The sequence below is a fragment of the Camelus bactrianus genome, chromosome 3, assembly GCF_048773025.1.
Source record: "Camelus bactrianus isolate YW-2024 breed Bactrian camel chromosome 3, ASM4877302v1, whole genome shotgun sequence".
NCBI lineage: Eukaryota > Metazoa > Chordata > Mammalia > Artiodactyla > Camelidae > Camelus > Camelus bactrianus.
Window position 1 is genome coordinate 57,804,202 of NC_133541.1, and position 18,399 is coordinate 57,822,600.

At 35.2% G+C, this 18,399-nt stretch overlaps 1 protein-coding gene across 2 annotated transcripts in view; it reads right to left on the bottom strand.

The window, feature by feature from the left end:
• The window catches only part of EDIL3 (EGF like repeats and discoidin domains 3), a 392,867-nt gene that overhangs the window by 17,193 nt on the left and 357,275 nt on the right, over positions 1 to 18,399 (bottom strand). For both annotated transcript variants that reach the window (XM_074360330.1, XM_074360331.1), the window contains one exon: positions 11,394 to 11,549. In XM_074360330.1, coding sequence (XP_074216431.1) covers positions 11,394 to 11,549 — 156 coding nt within the window. The remainder of the gene's footprint in view (positions 1 to 11,393; positions 11,550 to 18,399) is intronic.

An 18,399-nucleotide genomic window follows, 5' to 3' on the forward strand; every position in this document is an offset into this window, starting at 1 on the left:
AGAGTCAAGATATGATCCAACAATCCCACTCCTGGGCATATTTTTGGAGGGAGTTCTAATTCAAAAAGGCACATGCACCCTAATATTCACAGCAGCACTATTTACAATAACCAGGATATGAAAACAACCTAAGTGTCCACTGACAGATGACTGGATAAAGAAGATGTGAATATATACATTTTATGTATATGTAATGGAATATTACTCAGCCATAAAGAAAGAAGGAAACCATATCATTTGCAGCAACATGGATGGACGTACAGATTATCATACTAAGTCAGACAAAGTCAAATATCATGTGATATCACTTATATGTGGAATCTAAAAAATGATATAAATGAACTTATTTACAAAACAGAGACGGACTCACAGACACAGGAAAGAAACTTATGGTTACCAAAGTGGGAAGGAGTAGGAGTGGGGGAAAGGAGGGATAGATTAGGAGTTTGGGATTAGCAGATACACACCACCACATATAAAATAGATAAACAACACAGTCCTTCTGTATAGCACAGGGAACTATACTCAATATCTTATAACGAACTGTAACAAAAAATATTGCTAAGATTCAACCCAGTCAAACGACGGAGAGAGAGGACTGGGGACTGAGTTCTACCTCCATCTCTTCTGTGGTTTTCTACCATAACTTTGTCACCAAGTAGCTGGAGACCTGGCAGCCTTTTAGAGCCAGAAGAACTCCACTGAGAAATTCATATGACTTGTTAATAGGTCTCGACCCTGGAAAAAGACCCAGAGAAAAATCAAAGCAAAAGTTTCCAACTCTGTAGACTACTACCTTCCTTCCCCTCAATTGGCTGACATTTAGAATGCTCACTCTAAAAGTCAGTAGGTAGGACACACCACCATATTTAACTTCTTTTATGATGAAAGTCTCCTTAAGTAACAGGAATATCCTAGGAAATACATCACCTAGGATGATTGCCTATAAAGATTTATGAAACATAAAATATGCCATTCTAAGCTGTGGCTATATATTTAAACTATCTGCTTTCCAGCACTCGGGTTTTGACTGCCCTAAGATATATTCCTACAGAAAAAAAAACAGAATTGAAAAAAAGTCATCTGCTTTTCGAAGATATCTCCAGGAGATATTACCAGTAGTCAGAGAGCAAGGCCATCTAATGTTATTCCTTTTTTCAGAAAACATAAGAAATGTAGAAATGTCCTTCCCCTTTTCTATAAAAGTACAGAACAGCCTGCTTCTCTTATTGAAGCTCAATGCTTAACTCTCAGAATTTCCTAAATCACACCAGGCATTTTTTATTTTATCAGAATAAAATTTCAGGTGATTTCAACCCCTTTTAGCGACATGACATGGTAGTAGAGAAATCAGCATCTGAGAATTCCCACCCCACGTTAGGAACCTCTTCCTCACGCCCAGTCTAAGAAAATTTTACCCGATCTTGGTCAAAAATGACTTAGTACAGAGCTGTATGTCTGAGCACAGCAGTGATTTAAGCATTCAGCCATGTGTCTTCTAAGATAAAACAGTCCTGAGGAGGAGACAGTGTTAGGAAGTGGGAGAAGATAATCCTGGAAATGGATGATGAGGTAGCAGAGGGGAAACTCGGAGCTGAAGCAGTGAGTGCGTGCGTGTGTGCGTGTGTGCGTGTGTGCGTGTGTGTGTGTGTGTGTGTGTGTGTGTGTGTCTAGGCGTGGAAGGAAGGCATTCTCCTTTCTCCTCTGTGTACTCTCAGGAGACCATCTGATCCAGCTAGAAGATGGGGGAGATCTTTAATGGAGATAGGACAGCAAGATACAAGATATGGGATGTATTTATACTAAAAACATTCATTGTTTATCTGAAAGTCAAATGAACAGGTATCTTGTATTTTATTTAATGTGGGAACCCTAGTTGAAGGGCATAGGGAATCCGGGCCCTGAGCTGAGCAGGTGCGAACTCTGCTTTGGTCTGAGCTGAATCCTAGGTCTTTTTTATCTCAATGAGCTAAGGGTGTATTAATTATTAAAATATACTTGATATCAGGGGAGAAAACTCAACTGTGCTGTTCCTTATTCCTGTGCTTCAATTGGTGAACTACCAAAAAGAAGAAAAGAAATAAAAATACATTTTTGCTCTTAAAAGTAACATTTTCACTCACTCATGAGGAATGCCTCCCTTGATTACTATTTCACATTTCATTTATCTGTACAAAATTAATTTTGTTTCTAGTTTTATTGGAAAGTAGGAAATTAATTTCTATGTTCGGTCTTCCGGGGTTTGGAATCTGTTCACAGCTGCAGAGAAACTAAGAGGAATGCCCTTTCGTGAAGGTATAATTGCTGGATTCATCTTTCATTTTTTTTAAAGTTATCTTTTAATCAGTTTTGTGTCTCAAATTACACCAGAAGCTTTATAGTGATGAGAAATGCATTGCCTCTTTAATAAGGGCCCCGAGGGGCTAAGTACAGATGTGAGTCTCCAGAGCGCTCCATACATATTAATATGCTTTCTCTTTGAGTTCCAACAGAAGGAGGTACATGACAGTCACTGCCAATTGGGTCATTTTGTAAAGCGTGGCAGATTCAGAAATCTTTTTATCGTTTTCCGTAAATGTGGAATGCTGACAGGTATCTTTTATTCTTTTTTAATTTTAAACTACGAAAAAGCAGACATGAATATTAATTCATTTTAAAAGTATTAGAGACTTTTAATTGCTTGACATATTGCAGCTGATGGTGTGATGGTAGATAATAAAAATGGCCCTGGTACCATATATGATGTCCTTAAGGAATTTCTTACCTTCAAAATATATTAAACAGCCAAAATATTCATTGTTTGGTAATTATTTAGAAATAAAATGGGTTCTTTTTTTGGTGTACTGTAACCAGAAGTCAACGCATAGTTCTAACAACCAAAATTATGATGTGGTTTCTGTCTTAGACTGATCGAGTACTCACTTTCATAGTAGGAATGATTACTAGCAGATTCACATTAAGTAGGACTCTAATTTTTATGGTAAAAATATTAAATTTTTTTTTCAGCTAAGCTCTCCTGCTTTTATCGGGTTCATCATTGGCTTTTAAAGAATAAAAACATAATTGAATTTTTAACAGTTTATGAAAGTTTGATAGCCTTGACCATTCTGTTGAGGACCTATCAATGTTCAATACATACATTTTTTTGACTTTTATCAAAACTTTTTTAAATTCATAAGATTCAACAGTTTGCCTTTCCCCTCTCCCTCAATTAATATTTTTTTATGTGTTCACATTTTTAACCAGTGCACAGGGTCATAGTTGTGCTAACACTTGAACCCTTCACAGTAATAATACAAGCATGACCTAAATAGGGAAAGAGGTAATTCTTTCCTATTGAGGAATATTTTTATTACAGAATTGTGTCTCATAATATGGAAGCCAAACAAACATGAGTTCACAGTTTTCAGTGAGGAAATTTCTATTAATTTTTGATAAGTGATGATTAGGAAGACAAAAATTAGAAAACTTTTAAGTGTTTTGGCATTTGAGCATTGGGAAAAGTAAGGCCATAAAGCTGGCAATGATAAATTTTTTTTGAATTTATGAACATTTGACTTGAATAACTACATAACATATTCCTTTTGTTTTTACACATATTTTTCATTGATGCAGAAACATCTGTTAACTAGAAAGACTATATGCTTTCACATTTTAAGAGAGTTTATCAAATTTTCTGAAAATAAAGAAGTTGAGTTTTCAGAACATATATAATTAACGCAAAGAACAAACATATATTTGTTCCTCATTACTGCATTTCTATGCATTGTTTCCTCCATTTCTCATAAACTTCTATCTTACTGAGAATGATGTTTCATAGCATCTGTGCTGGGATGTTATCTGTCACTAAATATGAGTCATGGTGACAGGGATGCGATTCCTCCTCCAACCCATCCCAAAAGTGGTGAGTTTTATGGATTTTGTGCCTGTTGTTTGTTTTTTCCTACTACTTGATGGTGTGTCCTGTTTAGACAATCACTCTGCTTTTTGTTGTTGTTGCTGTTTTAAATGAGGAAGATTAAAAAAATCCAAACACCTTCTGAGAAATACAAAGGCTTCAATAGCCAAAATTTACCGTATGTTTCACATTGCTAGTCTTTAATATTATAGACTGAATTGACATACAGAGAATTTTCATTGCAATATCAGAATCAGTCCTTGAAGACAGACAACTAGGTTTCTAATTCTGTCTCCAAATAAACAGAATGCTTTAAAATTAATGAACTCCTGAGATACACTGGCTTCTGACTGTTTCTGTGGTTAGTCTGTCATTCCAGCTTGTCTTCTACTTGTAGCATGCAGCTAGTTCCTTGAGTCTACAATCAAAGTTCTTTAAATTGCTAACCCTCTCCCTGCTCACCTCTATCCCGTCAGCCCTCATTCTTTTCCTCTCTTCCTTTCTTGCTCTTAAACCCTTTTCACATGAGGTTCAGGAGCAAACATCGCTAGGTAGGCAGGCCATGTGGAACTCATGTTAAACATGATCCAGCCCTGTCTGCTTTGGACTTGCATCCAGTCTCTGCCTTGTTTCTGACCCCAAGCCCCTACTTCACAACCAACTCTAAGTGAGTCCCCGTCACATTCTCTGTGCACCTTTACAACTGCTCTCATACTACTCACTGGTGACAATATGCTGCTTTCCGAATTTAAATTTGTTCAGCGTGGTTGCCCTTTCCCAATCCAGCAGGCAGACCTAGGTCTGCAAACAACTTTCACTTTGATAAATTAATTCTTCTATCCTGGGATATTTCCTCAGATGTGGACTTCTTGGTCAGAGGCCTTAGAAAAATTTACAGGGATCCCATTCTATTTTGGGCAAGAACATGCATTATTAAAGCTATGTAAGGAATTACAGGATCTCCTTGAATTCTGCAGTTGGTGCATATAGCTTATGGAAATAACTGAGCTTACGTGTTTTCACTAAACGTTTTGTCTCCGCATATTATCAACCTTCATTCAGTCTTGATGAACATATTAGCGCCTACGATTCCCTTCAATGCCTAATTCCATGTATTTTTTTTATTGCATTAAAAGTGGAATCATGACATTAACTATTATCTTCCTCTATCCATTCCTGAGCAGAGCTATTTAATATAATTTAAATTAAAAAGGGTGCACTCATCACTGAACTTTATATTCTGCCAAAACGGAAACATTCTCAGGTGGTGTCCTAAGTTCAAAAATCCAGTAACACCCACGTCTATGTGAACATAGGCAATTTTTTGTTCACACCAACTCTGTCTTACTCAGTCCCATAATACTGAATTACCGCAAAGAAGACAGCAGATAGAATTGTAAATAACAGTTGATACCAGATGGCGTTTATTTAAATAACACTGTCCTTATTTTCAGACAATGCTGAAATTCTATTGCTGTCTCCTTAACTTAGTTCCAGTTAATTCACTCGCTCACCAGACCCCTAAGTAAGTACACTCCCGTGACTACATTATGAATCTCTAGCAAGTAAAAGCACAACTCACTTGGTATTTTTGAATTCGAGCATTTTGTGCAAAGCCAATTAGCTCTTGAAAATTGCTTTCGGAAAAGCAGCTTCTTTTCTTTCCCTCCCTGCGTTATTTGAAAACAGGTAAGAGGGCTCTGGATGAAACTGAGGGTCTCCCTGCAAGATTGCAAGCATCAGTACTTGATCTTGCTGCTCAGAAACATGTGGCTGGTCCTCCTTGAAAGACTTAATTACCCCCTTTCGTATTCCCTTACCACCATCCTCCTCACTGCCACTGAGGATTCCTTTTATTCACTTCCTAGAGCATTCTTCAGGTTCTAAATTCCAGATTCAGATCAAATTTCAAAAGAATAGCATGGGCACTGACTACTGGGCAAGACATCTCAATTGAATCTGCTTCACTGATGAGCTGGACTTCCAGGGCTCTAAATATTCAAATTTAATTTCAGCTACCTGAGAGTGCCAGCATCAGCAGGAGAGACGGCGTGCCCTGTGGCACCTGTAACTACTGTTGGGCTTGAAGATATCCTCCAATACAGATTATGGAGGCTTTATTAATGAGGTTTGTTATGTCGCTGTTTCTCTTTTCACACTGATGCTGAGAAAAGAAAGGAAGTGGAGAAGGACCAGGAATTTTTTTTTCCCTGTTAGAGAGTCACAAACTTTTTGAAACGGACATCTATATGCTATTTCTTTCCTAGAGTTGTTTTTATCAAATAACATGGTACATTAAATTTTGATTCTTAAAAATAAGTTGATTGAATCAAAGCCCCTGGGAGTTCTTTGAGCCACTGTGTCGTATTCAGACTTTTCCCCCCTCACACCTGGCATGGAGTACACAGTAATCTCCCACTGAACACGTGACTGAATGAATAGAAATGTCACATTCTCCTAGATGCTTTCGCACATGATCTGTGTTCCTAACGACTTAAATCTATTATCTAAATTTAAAATTTGTTTAAAGCTAATACCCGTTTGCTTTCTGGTATTTGTAAGAGAACTGGCAAACATTAAAATTTAAACTTACTCTAGGAAATGTTGATTCATATTGACTACCACTGACAAATTAGAGGCCAACCCAAATCCTACAGAATTACAATATAATAAATTCCACTCTGACTAGAAAAATATAACACTACATTTAGTTTCAAAAGCTTAATTTGAGTTTTGGTGTCTGTTAGAGTCATCTGCCTCACACTTGCTTATTATTCAGATTAGCTGGGGCTTCTGTAAAGATTCAGATTCCCAGTTCATCCCCAGAGAGTCTGAGGCAGGGCCCAGCAATCTGTATTTCTTAACAAGCCCCCCCGTGAGTGTTACGCTCAGATGATTTTGGAAACTACTGAATTAGAGTTTACCTAGATATTGCAGAATACTTCTTGATGAATATGTGCAATTCATCTTTTTAAGAACCAACAAAATTTTACTGGAAACAGAGTTTTGGATTTTTTTTTTTTTTTTAAACAGAAAACCCAGAGTAAAGTTCCAAGTTTTTGACTTACGCTTTAAAACAAACAAACAACACCTAGGTAATTTTAGGGGGAAAGACAAAAGATCATACCAGCTTTTTTTTTCCTTCTTCCAAAGAAGAAAGCTCACATGGTGTAAACTCAGGTTTATTTAAGCACCATGACATTATGACTAATATACTGGATAAGAAAATCCATTTTCATTTCTAATTTTTCCATATAAGTACTCTTCCTGAAATTTATTGTTGTTTTACTTTGGCTTATAACCTTAAAAATTAAATACAAAAAGTGTCTTGTCAGATTTTGCAATTTTCCTGCTAACTGCAGTAAAAAGAGGCTTCCAAGAGTATAAAAACAAACATCACTTTCATGAGAGCAAAGGAACATTTGACTTTCACATAAAAATGTATTTGAATCCATGTTGTAGACATCTGACTTTCAAATAAAAATGTATCTGAATCCGTATAGAGAAATATAAAAATTAGTTAAATGTTAGAAAATATTTCAGACTAGAAAGAGAAAAATAAGAATGTAGCATCTGTAACAAGATAGTAGCACCACATGCTCAATAGCAAAAGATTTACTGTGAAATTGTGTCCAAAAATAGAATAGCACAGTAAATTACAATTCTGACTGAAGCTCTGAGAGGGTAATGAGAAAGTAGCATCTCGATGAAGAGAACAAGGCATCTATTTTTTTTTTGAAGTTGCCTTTGGTTTGCACGTACACATATACACATATATTTACATGCACATTCATATGTGTATTTAGAAACTCCTATGCACATATATAAGTTTTTTTGGCATTGCTTCCCTGAAGCTTAGTCAGTTATATTAATGAAAAACAGAAAGGGCATTCACACTTCTAGAATTTCATTTATACCACTTGTAGTAAACCTAGAAAATTGCTGAGTTTGAGATTGTTTTTCTGATGTTAATCTTGTTTCTGGATCTACATCAGACTTCCACATCCATACTCCCAAAATTGATTAGAGCAAGCAGTCAATAAAAACAGAAAAGCACAAAAAAGAAGTTAGATAACTTTGTAGATATTTCCCTTTGAACTGTGTAAATATAAAAAAGCATATAAAACGTATTTATTTAGATAAAAACGTGTAGTTGAATTTACGCTTGTAAATATGTAAGACTTTTATGGAAAGTAACCATGGAAACAAGACACAAATAATATTAAGAATCAACAGGAGATAGGTTATTCAACTTTAGAAAAATTAATTGCTGAGTTGTGCAGGACCTCTCAAAAGAAGAAGAACACATCTATAAAGAATATATGGATGAGGACGTCAAGATGGCAAAATAGAAGGACGTGGAGCTCAACTTCTCCCACAAATACATAAAAAATACATCTACATTTGGAACAGTTCTTACAGAATACCTATTGAACACTGCTAGAAGGTCTTGTACAAGTAGAACTACAAGGAAAATCATCATGAAAGCTGGTAGGAGAAAAAAGAGAAAAGAAATTGGGACAGGATCTACCCCTCGGGGAGGGAGCTGCAAAAGAGGAAAAGCACCCTCATCCTGGGAAGCCCCGTCTCCAGCAAGAGCTTAGATGGGATAGCAGGGGAGCTTCCGAGGCTCAGAGGAAAGCACAGAAGCTGCTCTGTGGCAGACAGAACAGAGGCTGGCATAGAGGATCTGTGCAATCCCTAACCTGAGATGCAATTCTTTGATGAATACAAATGCAAAGATTCTCAACAAAATATTAGCAAACAGAATCCAACAACACATAAAAAAAGTCATATACACTATGATCAATTTGTATTCATCCCAGGGTCTCAAGGATGGTTCAACACATGCAAAATTAATCGTGTGATACACCATATCAATAAGAAAGGACAGAAATCACATGGTCACCTCAATAGATGCAGAAAAAACATTTGATAAAATTCAACACCCATTTATGATAAAAGCTCTTACCAAAGTGGGTATAGAGGGAACATATCTCAACATAATAAAAGCTATCTATGACAAACCTACAGCCAGTATAATACTCAGTGGTGAAAAGTTGAGAGCCTTCCTGCAGAAATCTGGAATAAGAAAAAAGATGCCCACTTTTGCCACTTCTGTTCAACATAGTACTGGAAGTCCTAGGCATAGCAGTCAGACATGAAAAAGAAATAAAAGGGATCCAAATTAGAAGAGGAAAGGTAAAACTGTCACTATATGCAGATGACATGATACTACATATATAAAACCCTAAAGACTCCACACAAAAACTACTAGAGCTGATAAACGAATTCAGCAATGTAGCAGGATGCAAGATTTACATACAGAAATCTGTTGCATTTTTTATACTAACAATGAAATATCAGAAAAAGGAAGAAAAAAAAAATCACATGAAAACAAAAAATAGTTTGGAATAAACCTGACCGAGGAGGTGAAAGACTGATATACAGAGAACTACAAAACACTGATTAAGGAAATTAAATTAAATTAAAGATTTAAAGAAATGGAAAGATACGCCATGCTTCTGGATTGGGAGAACTAATATTCTTAAAATGTCCATATGACCCAAAGCAATCTACAGATTTAATGCAATACCTGTCAAATTGCCCAGCACTACTGTCACAGAAATAGAAAAAATAATCCTAAAATTTATATGGAGTCACAAAAGACCCAGAACTGTCAAAGCAATACTGAAGAAAAAGGTATGAAGCTGCAGGAATAACCCTCCTAGACTTCAGACAATACTACAAAACTATAGTAATCAAAACAGCATGGTATTGACACAAAACCAGAGATATGGATCAATGGAACAGAATAGAGAGCTCAGAAATAAACCTACACAGCTACAGTCAATTAATCTGCAACAAAGGAGGCAAGAATATACAATGGAGAAAAGACAGTTTCTGTGACAACTGCTGTTGGGAAAGCTGGACGGTCGCACGTAAATCAATAAAATTAGAACACTTTCTCACTCCATTGACAAATATAAACTCAAAATGGCTTAAAGTCTTAAACATAAGACATCATAAACCTCCTAGGAGAGAACATGGGCAAAACATTCTCTGATATAAATCTTAACAGTGTTTTCCTAGGGCCGTCTAGAGGGGCAGTAGATAGAGGAGCAAAAATAAACAAATGGGACCTAATTAAACTTACAAGCTTTTGCAAAGCAAAGGAAACCATAAGCAAAACAAAAAGACAATCTACAGAATGGGAGAAAATATTTGCAGAAGATCAGAATGACAAGGGCTTAACTTCCAGAATATATAAACAGCTCATACAACTTAATAAGAAAAAAAAAACAAAAAAACAAATGACCCAATCCAAAATTGGGCAGAAGACCTAAACCAGCAATTCTCCAGTGAAAACATAGAAATGGCCAATACACACATGAAAAAATGCTCAATATCACTAATCATCAGAGAAACGCAAATCAAAATTACAGTGCTTAGGATGTGTTCATTCCTGCAAAATATATATTAAAGGACACGAGATCCATGGCTAAATTTAATTTTAAAACTACCAGTTAGAAAATAGTAATCACTTCCAATTAAACTGCGACATTGAGATATACCAACTCCTGAGATGCAAAAAGTGTCTGTCCTGAGATGTTCAGTGAACGTGGCTGCCCTGAGACACAAAATAGGTGTGTTCTGAGATGTTAAAAGGTAAAAAGATGTGGCTTTGGTAATCTAAACCTAAAAACATGTCTTCCCCAAAATGAATTTTGTGTGAACTGAATTCAGACTTCGTAGACTTATTGAAATAGCCATTCCAGTCTTAGTATTTCTCGGAAAATTTAAATTCTCTATCTTGCATACTTGAAGAAAGGAAGATATTCCCAACCTTTCTACTGGTTAAAAATACAACAGTAAAGGCGTAAAGGGTTTCACAAAATGGAAAAATCATTATTAGCTCAGAAATGCTTAACATGTATGAAAGTGTATTACATTATCCCCCGAATCACTGAACTAAGATTTTGTTTCTGTTGATATCTAGAAAGCTACGATTCTTTGCACAAAGTCTCTAAGTAATGAATTCTTTCAATTTCATTAATCTAAGGCCGTATTTTAACATCTAATCCAGTAAGTTTTTGATATTGCCCCTGAGCGCTCATTCTCCAGGATCCCACACACATTGAGACCAGTAGATACTATGAAACGGTATTCAACGTAGAAAGAACTTTTAGAAAAACAATTAGAAACTGTATGGTGTAGAAATGTAGGTGCCTCAATATATACTGATCATTCTCATATCAAAACACAGATTAAACAGGTCACAAAAATTAAATCTATGAATTAAAACAATCTAGGAAACTGAGCAGAGAAACATCCCACATTATAATTTCAACAAATTAGTATAACAATCAAATCTCTTAATTTCTGTAATTATAATTCTGTAATTCCTAGTTATCAAAATAATCAAGGAAATAAAAAAAAATTAAGCCATTTGATTCTCCACTTCTGCATGTTATAAATTACCTGGATGGCTTACCTTATCTTTTCTTTGCTTTTCATCCTGGTATACCGTCCAGTGTTCTCCATCATTGCTGTAAGCTAGTTTGTAGGACCCTACAAACTGCACATGACCAAAATCTTTAGCTCCTTGTGTAATAATGCCAGTCACCTTGGTAGGAACCAGAAGATCCACCTAAGAAAAGGAAAAGGCATAATTTAAATGCCACAATATAATCTATTATAAATGTTCAATTCTCTTGAACATAGGAGATTCAGAAATAAATATGCTAAAGCCAAAAATCTACTTGATTATTTGCACTTTAAAACGCATGACTGAGTCTATTCTTGGCTTGTAATTTTGATTATGCCCCTGGATAAACTTCGTTTAAAACTTGAGCAACCATTTTGATCACTTTTAAATAAAATGATGGTCATTTCAGCCTACCAGTCAATTTAATATTAAACTGATTCCTCGCATGTGTTGTTTTTGGGGAACTGAGATGGTACGGGATTGGCGAGGCTGACCTTCCTGGGGCTGATCGTTACCTCCCAGGGCTTGTGCTTATAACTCAGTTTGTTGGCTTTATTGGTCAATTCAATAATAATAAAAATAAAATTGTAGCTGTGTACACATCAGAAATGAAAATAATATTTGATGTTTCATAATTAAATATTAAATAAAAAGTCAACCGTGTTTCCATGAATTTTAATCAGTTAAGTAATATAAAATTGAGTAATAGTAATCATTGTCTACTGAAAATCCTTTCAGAATCCTAAAAATGTGGAAGAGGAAGTCAAGTATTCTTCAAAAATGAAAGAGAATTAAAATACACATCTATGACTTGTGGGACCTGTGCTTAGTATGTGTTCTTTCCTGCAAAATATATATTAAAGGACACGAGATCCATGGTGATTTATAAGCATTAAATTCTTCAAATGCAAAATTGAAATGCAAAAAAAAATCAGGATGATTTTCACCAAAGACTATGTAACATTGAATAGGTTAGTATTCCTACTCTTTGTTCTCTTATTCATGCATCTTTTCTTCTATTTATGATGCTAATTAAAAGAAAAATTATAGGAAACTTTGTTTTCCATGTGGACAATTCTTACAAGACCTTTAGCATTTATTGTATTAATGTTCCTTGATCTATAGCTTCCTCTCTCCTCCTACAATAGCCACCTACTTCCTCCTACTTCCTCTGACTAAATAAATGTCTTGCTACATCTTTGATCCTTATCATCTTTAATTGTCACAATCCCATGTGTGATCTTGGTGACTTTCAACCACTATGTCCTTTTGTTTCTATTTCAGGTTCTCCATCCTGAGAGAGGTACCCAGCCACAAATAGACAGTCATAGGTCAGACACAGGCCACGAATGAGAAGAGTGAGCTGAGGGAAGGCACTGACTAGACCATATTTAGTGACACAGATGCTCATCAATAAGCATACAAAAACAGCTCCCAATGTTTCACTGCCTAGGAATATATTTCTTAAAAAACGCACTTTCCCCTCACTTTTTGGACCATTAATTTAAAGACATTAGGCTCAAACTGGACAATGGATGAAGTCAGGAAACTGCCTTTAATGCTTTATTAAAATATTCTAGAAAGTTTATCAAAAATCTAAAAAATATTTGTTTCTGCTATTTTCCAAACATGTATTATGTTATCTAAAATATCTTGGGTGTCCAGGAGCAATGTGGGCTAGTGAAATTATGATATCCTGGGAAGGAAACTGTTGCGGGCTCACAATATGCTAAGTGCTTCCTTGTTTGCCTTCCTTGACGCTTAACAATCTTGTATGGTGGGGTATTATTTCCACTTTAGAGGGAACAGATGCTTAGGGAGGTAATGTCACATGATGTTGGACTCAAAGAGAAATAGTAAAGGGAGGACCCCAGATTCAAATCCATGTCTTTCTGGGTCAGAGTTCCACTGCACATATGAATTCTCACTCAATGATTTCTTCCCATTCTCTGCGACTATTTCAGAAATTCCTGAAGAATCTCAAAGTTTCTCACCACACTCATCAAACTTACAGTAACCCTAAGACTCAAACAAAAAGAACCCTAGCCTTGCAATATTAAGAGAACCCTGTCTTTAAACATGAATTTCCTCTCTGTCCCGCAGCTGTCTGGACTTGAAAATATGGATTGCTTTTGCTGTCCTGAATCCAAATCTAATTGCACAGAAACGTCCAGGCACAGCCGCTGGTCTTCAAAGTGCTCTTAATGTTGCCGACACTCAGTGAATGGAAAAAAACCCTTACGGTCCTCTGAGTCACTGTGCTGTCGTCAAGGCTGTAAACACAGGAATTCAAACTGTCACTGAGAATACGAACACCTCCAGGGCTGGATTCTTCAGTGCCTACACGTCTGTTAAGTCCTAAGCTAAGATGATGCAATGAGGAGTCTGGTAGCATCTCTTCTTCAGTGGTATTTCTTAAAGTCAGGGTTTCCTGCTGGGTGGAGATGTTTTCTCCTTAAGTTGTGTGTCTTGGCTCTTTCTCACAGATCTGTTTTACTCCCACTCTCACTGCTCCCCTTCTCCAGCAATTTATATTTTTTGATCTAGAAATGTTTTTCTTTTTTGTTCCAGTTAAGTCAACTTCTCGATTTAAATAGTCAGCAATCTGTTTCAAGCTGGATTTTGTCCTAAAATATGCTACATTATAAACTTAGAATACCAGGCCTAAGCAAGACTTACTTCGGTCTAAAAATACTCAGCATCCCGCACTTAACATGAGGTTGCTGCCGCAGGGCATGTACAGACCTCACTCTGAGACACACCGAAAGGACGTGCCACTCTCATGTTCAGCATGCAGAAAAGCCCATTCCTCTGGACCTAAGCCTACCCCTGGCCCAGGATCACTCTGCCCTCCTGCAGATTTTCTAAGTTAAAGTTGTACTGCAAACATGCTTCTGCTGTTTTAGACCCTCACCTCCCAAGGTTTGGCTCAGACAGAGCAGTTATTTAGGGCACTAGGCTTAGTGCACTGAACTTCATGCCTGGATCTGTATTAAAAGTGCCTTACATGTAGCGGTTTCTTAATAAAGGTTTTGCTGGGTTGAGCTGGCACAACTTCCTAAGCATGCTCTACAGACAAAACCAACTTACAGCTAAGAAGGCCGCAATGTGTCACATCAGAAAATGCTAAGTGCTTTTCTGTTGTTTCTCTACGTGACATTACTGGTCAAGAAAATACAATGTCATGGTTGTACCAACAATTTTTTACTGGGAACACAACTAGTTAAAAAATCCTCTCCAGAGTGTGGAAAAAAGGGAACACTCTTACACTGTTGATAGCAATGTAAATTGATGCAGCCACTAATGACAAGAGTATGGAGGTTCCTTAAAAAACTGCAAACAGAGTTACCATATGATCCAGCAATCCCACACCTGGACGTATACTGGAAAAGAACAAAACTCTAATTTGAAAAGATACATACACCCCCATGTTCGTAGCAGCATTATTTACAATAGCCAAGACATCGAAGCATCCTAAATGTCCATCGACAGATGGCTGGATAAAGAAGATATATATATATATATATATAATGGAATACTACTTAGCCATAAAGAAGAATGAAATAATGCCAATTGGGGCAACATAGATGGATCTAGAGTTTAAGTCAGACAGAGAAAGACAAATATCATATATCACTTATATGTGGAACCTAAAAAAATGATACAAATGATCTTATTTGTGAAACAGAAAAAGACTCACAGACAAAACAAATTTATGGTTACCAAAGGGGAAAGCAGTGGGGGTGGGGGGAATAGATTAGGAGTTTGGCATGAGCAGATGCAACCTACTATATATAAAATAGATAAACTACAAGGACCTACTGTATAGCACAGGGAACTATATTCAATATCTTTTAATAAACTATAATGGAAAAGAATCTGAAAAAGAATATATATATATATATATATATATACACACACCCACAATACACACACACACACACACAAAACTGAATTACTTTGCTGTACACCAGAAACTAACACAACACTGTAACTCAACTATTCTTCAATAAAAAAAAAAAAAAATCCTCTCCACCCTTCAGGAATGTGATTGTGAGAGGCAGCCTATTCTGGCAGAGCTGAACGGTCTCAGTTTCCAGACTGGCTCTCTATATACCCATGCTAACTATATACCTGTGGGCAAGCTACTTTACCTTTCTACATCCTCATCTGAAAAAAAAAATTAGAATAATAGTCCCATGATTAGGATTTTATGGATTTTATGAGAATTCAATGAGTTAATATTTATTAAATGCATAAAACAATAAATAGAACATAGTAAGGACTATATAAAAACTGTTAACTATAAAACAAATAAACTGGGGGTAAGAATCTATTTAATCAGTCTCAGAGCACCTTTTTAGAAACATAAATATAGAAACGGAAACTAGGTGGCCAGATTCTCCTAGAAGCCACTTCTTGATCATAGCATATTTTGGTCACCTTCTTAGGATGTACAGAGACAGTCATTTCATTGTTACTTAAAGTAGAGAACATTTAAAGTAACTAAAATTCACATTTATGGGTGAAATGATTAACAAAGAATAATATAAATTTATGGAATGTTGTGCATCTCCATTTAAATATTAAGATTATATTATAATGGGGAGATGGTTCTAAAATAATATTAAGAGAAAATTATATTCCAAATTATAGTGAATAATTTATTTCCTTTAATAAGAGTGAAAAAAGAACGATATATATAGAGGCTTAAGTGATGTGTAAGTAAAGGAAAAACTGCATGAGCGTTATGTAGGAATGTAACTTTTGCTGTGAAACATCCTGTAAGGTTTTAACAAAGCATAAATATTTTTAGGGTCTAACTTAGAAAACCAGGGTAGAAAAACTAAGAGCATTTGTTTGAGAAAGTTCAAGAGAAACTACATTTCAGATTATCTACACTTCAGTATAACACCCTGACAGATGGCTCCCTGACAGGAGACAGGGCAGACCAAGGAAAGTCCGTTGATTTTCATGGAGATGTTCTTAAAGGGGTGAGGAAAATGAAAAGTGATACAGATAAACAGGTGCGCAAGGAAAGTGAACAAAAAGACGAAAGAGGTTTGCCACAGAAATATGCCACTCAGCTGCATCTACAGTGCTCTAGTTTTTGCTTTTATGCTGTATCATTTATTTTGGATTACACATTTTATAACTTCATGAAGGTTTGTAAAGCTAACTCATTAAAAGTAAATAACTTTGAGGCTAATATAATTATCTGTATTTAAAACTTGAATTATAGACAAAAGAGTCAGACATTTTGGTTTCAATAAAGAATTGTTTACCATAACATTACATGAAACAACGGTATATAATGCTAACTCCATGTAAAGCACATACATACTTCATTTTATTGCACTTGGCTGCAATAGGGTTTGGACTCATGTAGGTAGTTGAACTGCATATTTTAACTAAGGATGGGAGATAGCATAACTATGAACATTACATATTTAATATTTTTAATAATTTTCCTCATTATAAAATACAAGCTATGAAGAACAATTGAGAAATACAGAGAAGAATCAAAAACAACTCTGTCTAACCATGAAATACAATCAATGCTTTCATCCCCCTTAAGTGTGGATGTTTTAGACAAATTTGTTGTATTTGGCATTTGAACAATATTATTGGTTACTGTGTGTTGGTTGTACTTTTAGTCCATATTTGCAGGTCAAATCATTCTTTTTTTCTTAATATTTCACTAGTAATTCTCTATGTCAATAAACTATTTTTAAAACTTTTTTTATCCTAACAAGCCATTTTAAGAATTTACCACAATCATTTATTTACTGTAAAACATTTACTCCTCCCTGTATCCTTAAATTTTCTAAGAAAATTAATACTTTCATTGAATCCTAGTCCTTTCATTTGGCCACATATCTCATTTACATATAATAAATTCATATAATTAAGAGTATTTGGTCATAAAAGTAATAAATAGTCATGAGTATTTCACATGGTGTGAAGAGATACAAGGAATTCAGATAAAATAACCAAAACTCTTATTATCCAGAGTTAATTCTTATTGGTCTCTTGATATTCATATTTGCAGATATTTCCTATTCCCAATATATCTTCATGAAAATAAACTCACAGTACACATGTGATTTTGTAATTTGCATGTGGATATTTTTATATCTAAATAATAGTACTTTATAATGGCTATGTAACAATCTATCTTATGGATATAGAAATAAATAGGAAAACTATTTAACCAGCCCTCTATTAATATTCTTTTAATTTGTTTCCAATTCCTTTTCATTGGTAAAAACCTAGACTGAACTCCTGTGTGTACTTATTTTTACTCACTGCTGCAACTGTTTCCTTATAGCCATAAAGGATCTGCTATTTCAAACGTGACATATATGTTGTTTCATTTGTTTCCAGGAAAGTTATATACTTCCAGCTGTTGTATATGGTAATTTTTTCTCTACATACTGACCAATCTTATGTTTTATATGATTTTATATTTTTGAGAATGTGAAAAATGGCATTTTTTACATTTAATGTGCATAAATGGTGACAAGTAGCATTTAATTTACATTCTCCTAATTGTTCAGTCTTACTAATAACATATATTATTATTAATGTCTTTTTAATGTCCTCTAATACTTCTGGGATTAGAGATTTTCTTGTTTGTTTTTGAGAATTATTTATGTAATATCAATATTGGCTTTTGTTATACTTATTGCATTTTTCCTAATATGCTATGTCATTTAATTTTGTTTCCATACAGGTTTTTAATTTTCCTATACTCACATCTATCAATCACTTCCTTTGTGACTGAATATTTTTGTATGCCTAAAAAGACCTACTTAATTAGATCACTTAAAAATTATTTACATGTTCTTCTATGATTTCCTCTGTGTTTTCTTTCTTAGCTTTCCTTCCTTCCTTCCTTCCTTCTTTTAACATCTAAATCTTCTTGGCTTTATGCGTATATATGACATGACAGAAGTTTAATACTTTGATTTTTATAAAAATGTCATTTTCTCAACACTTTTTGTTGAAT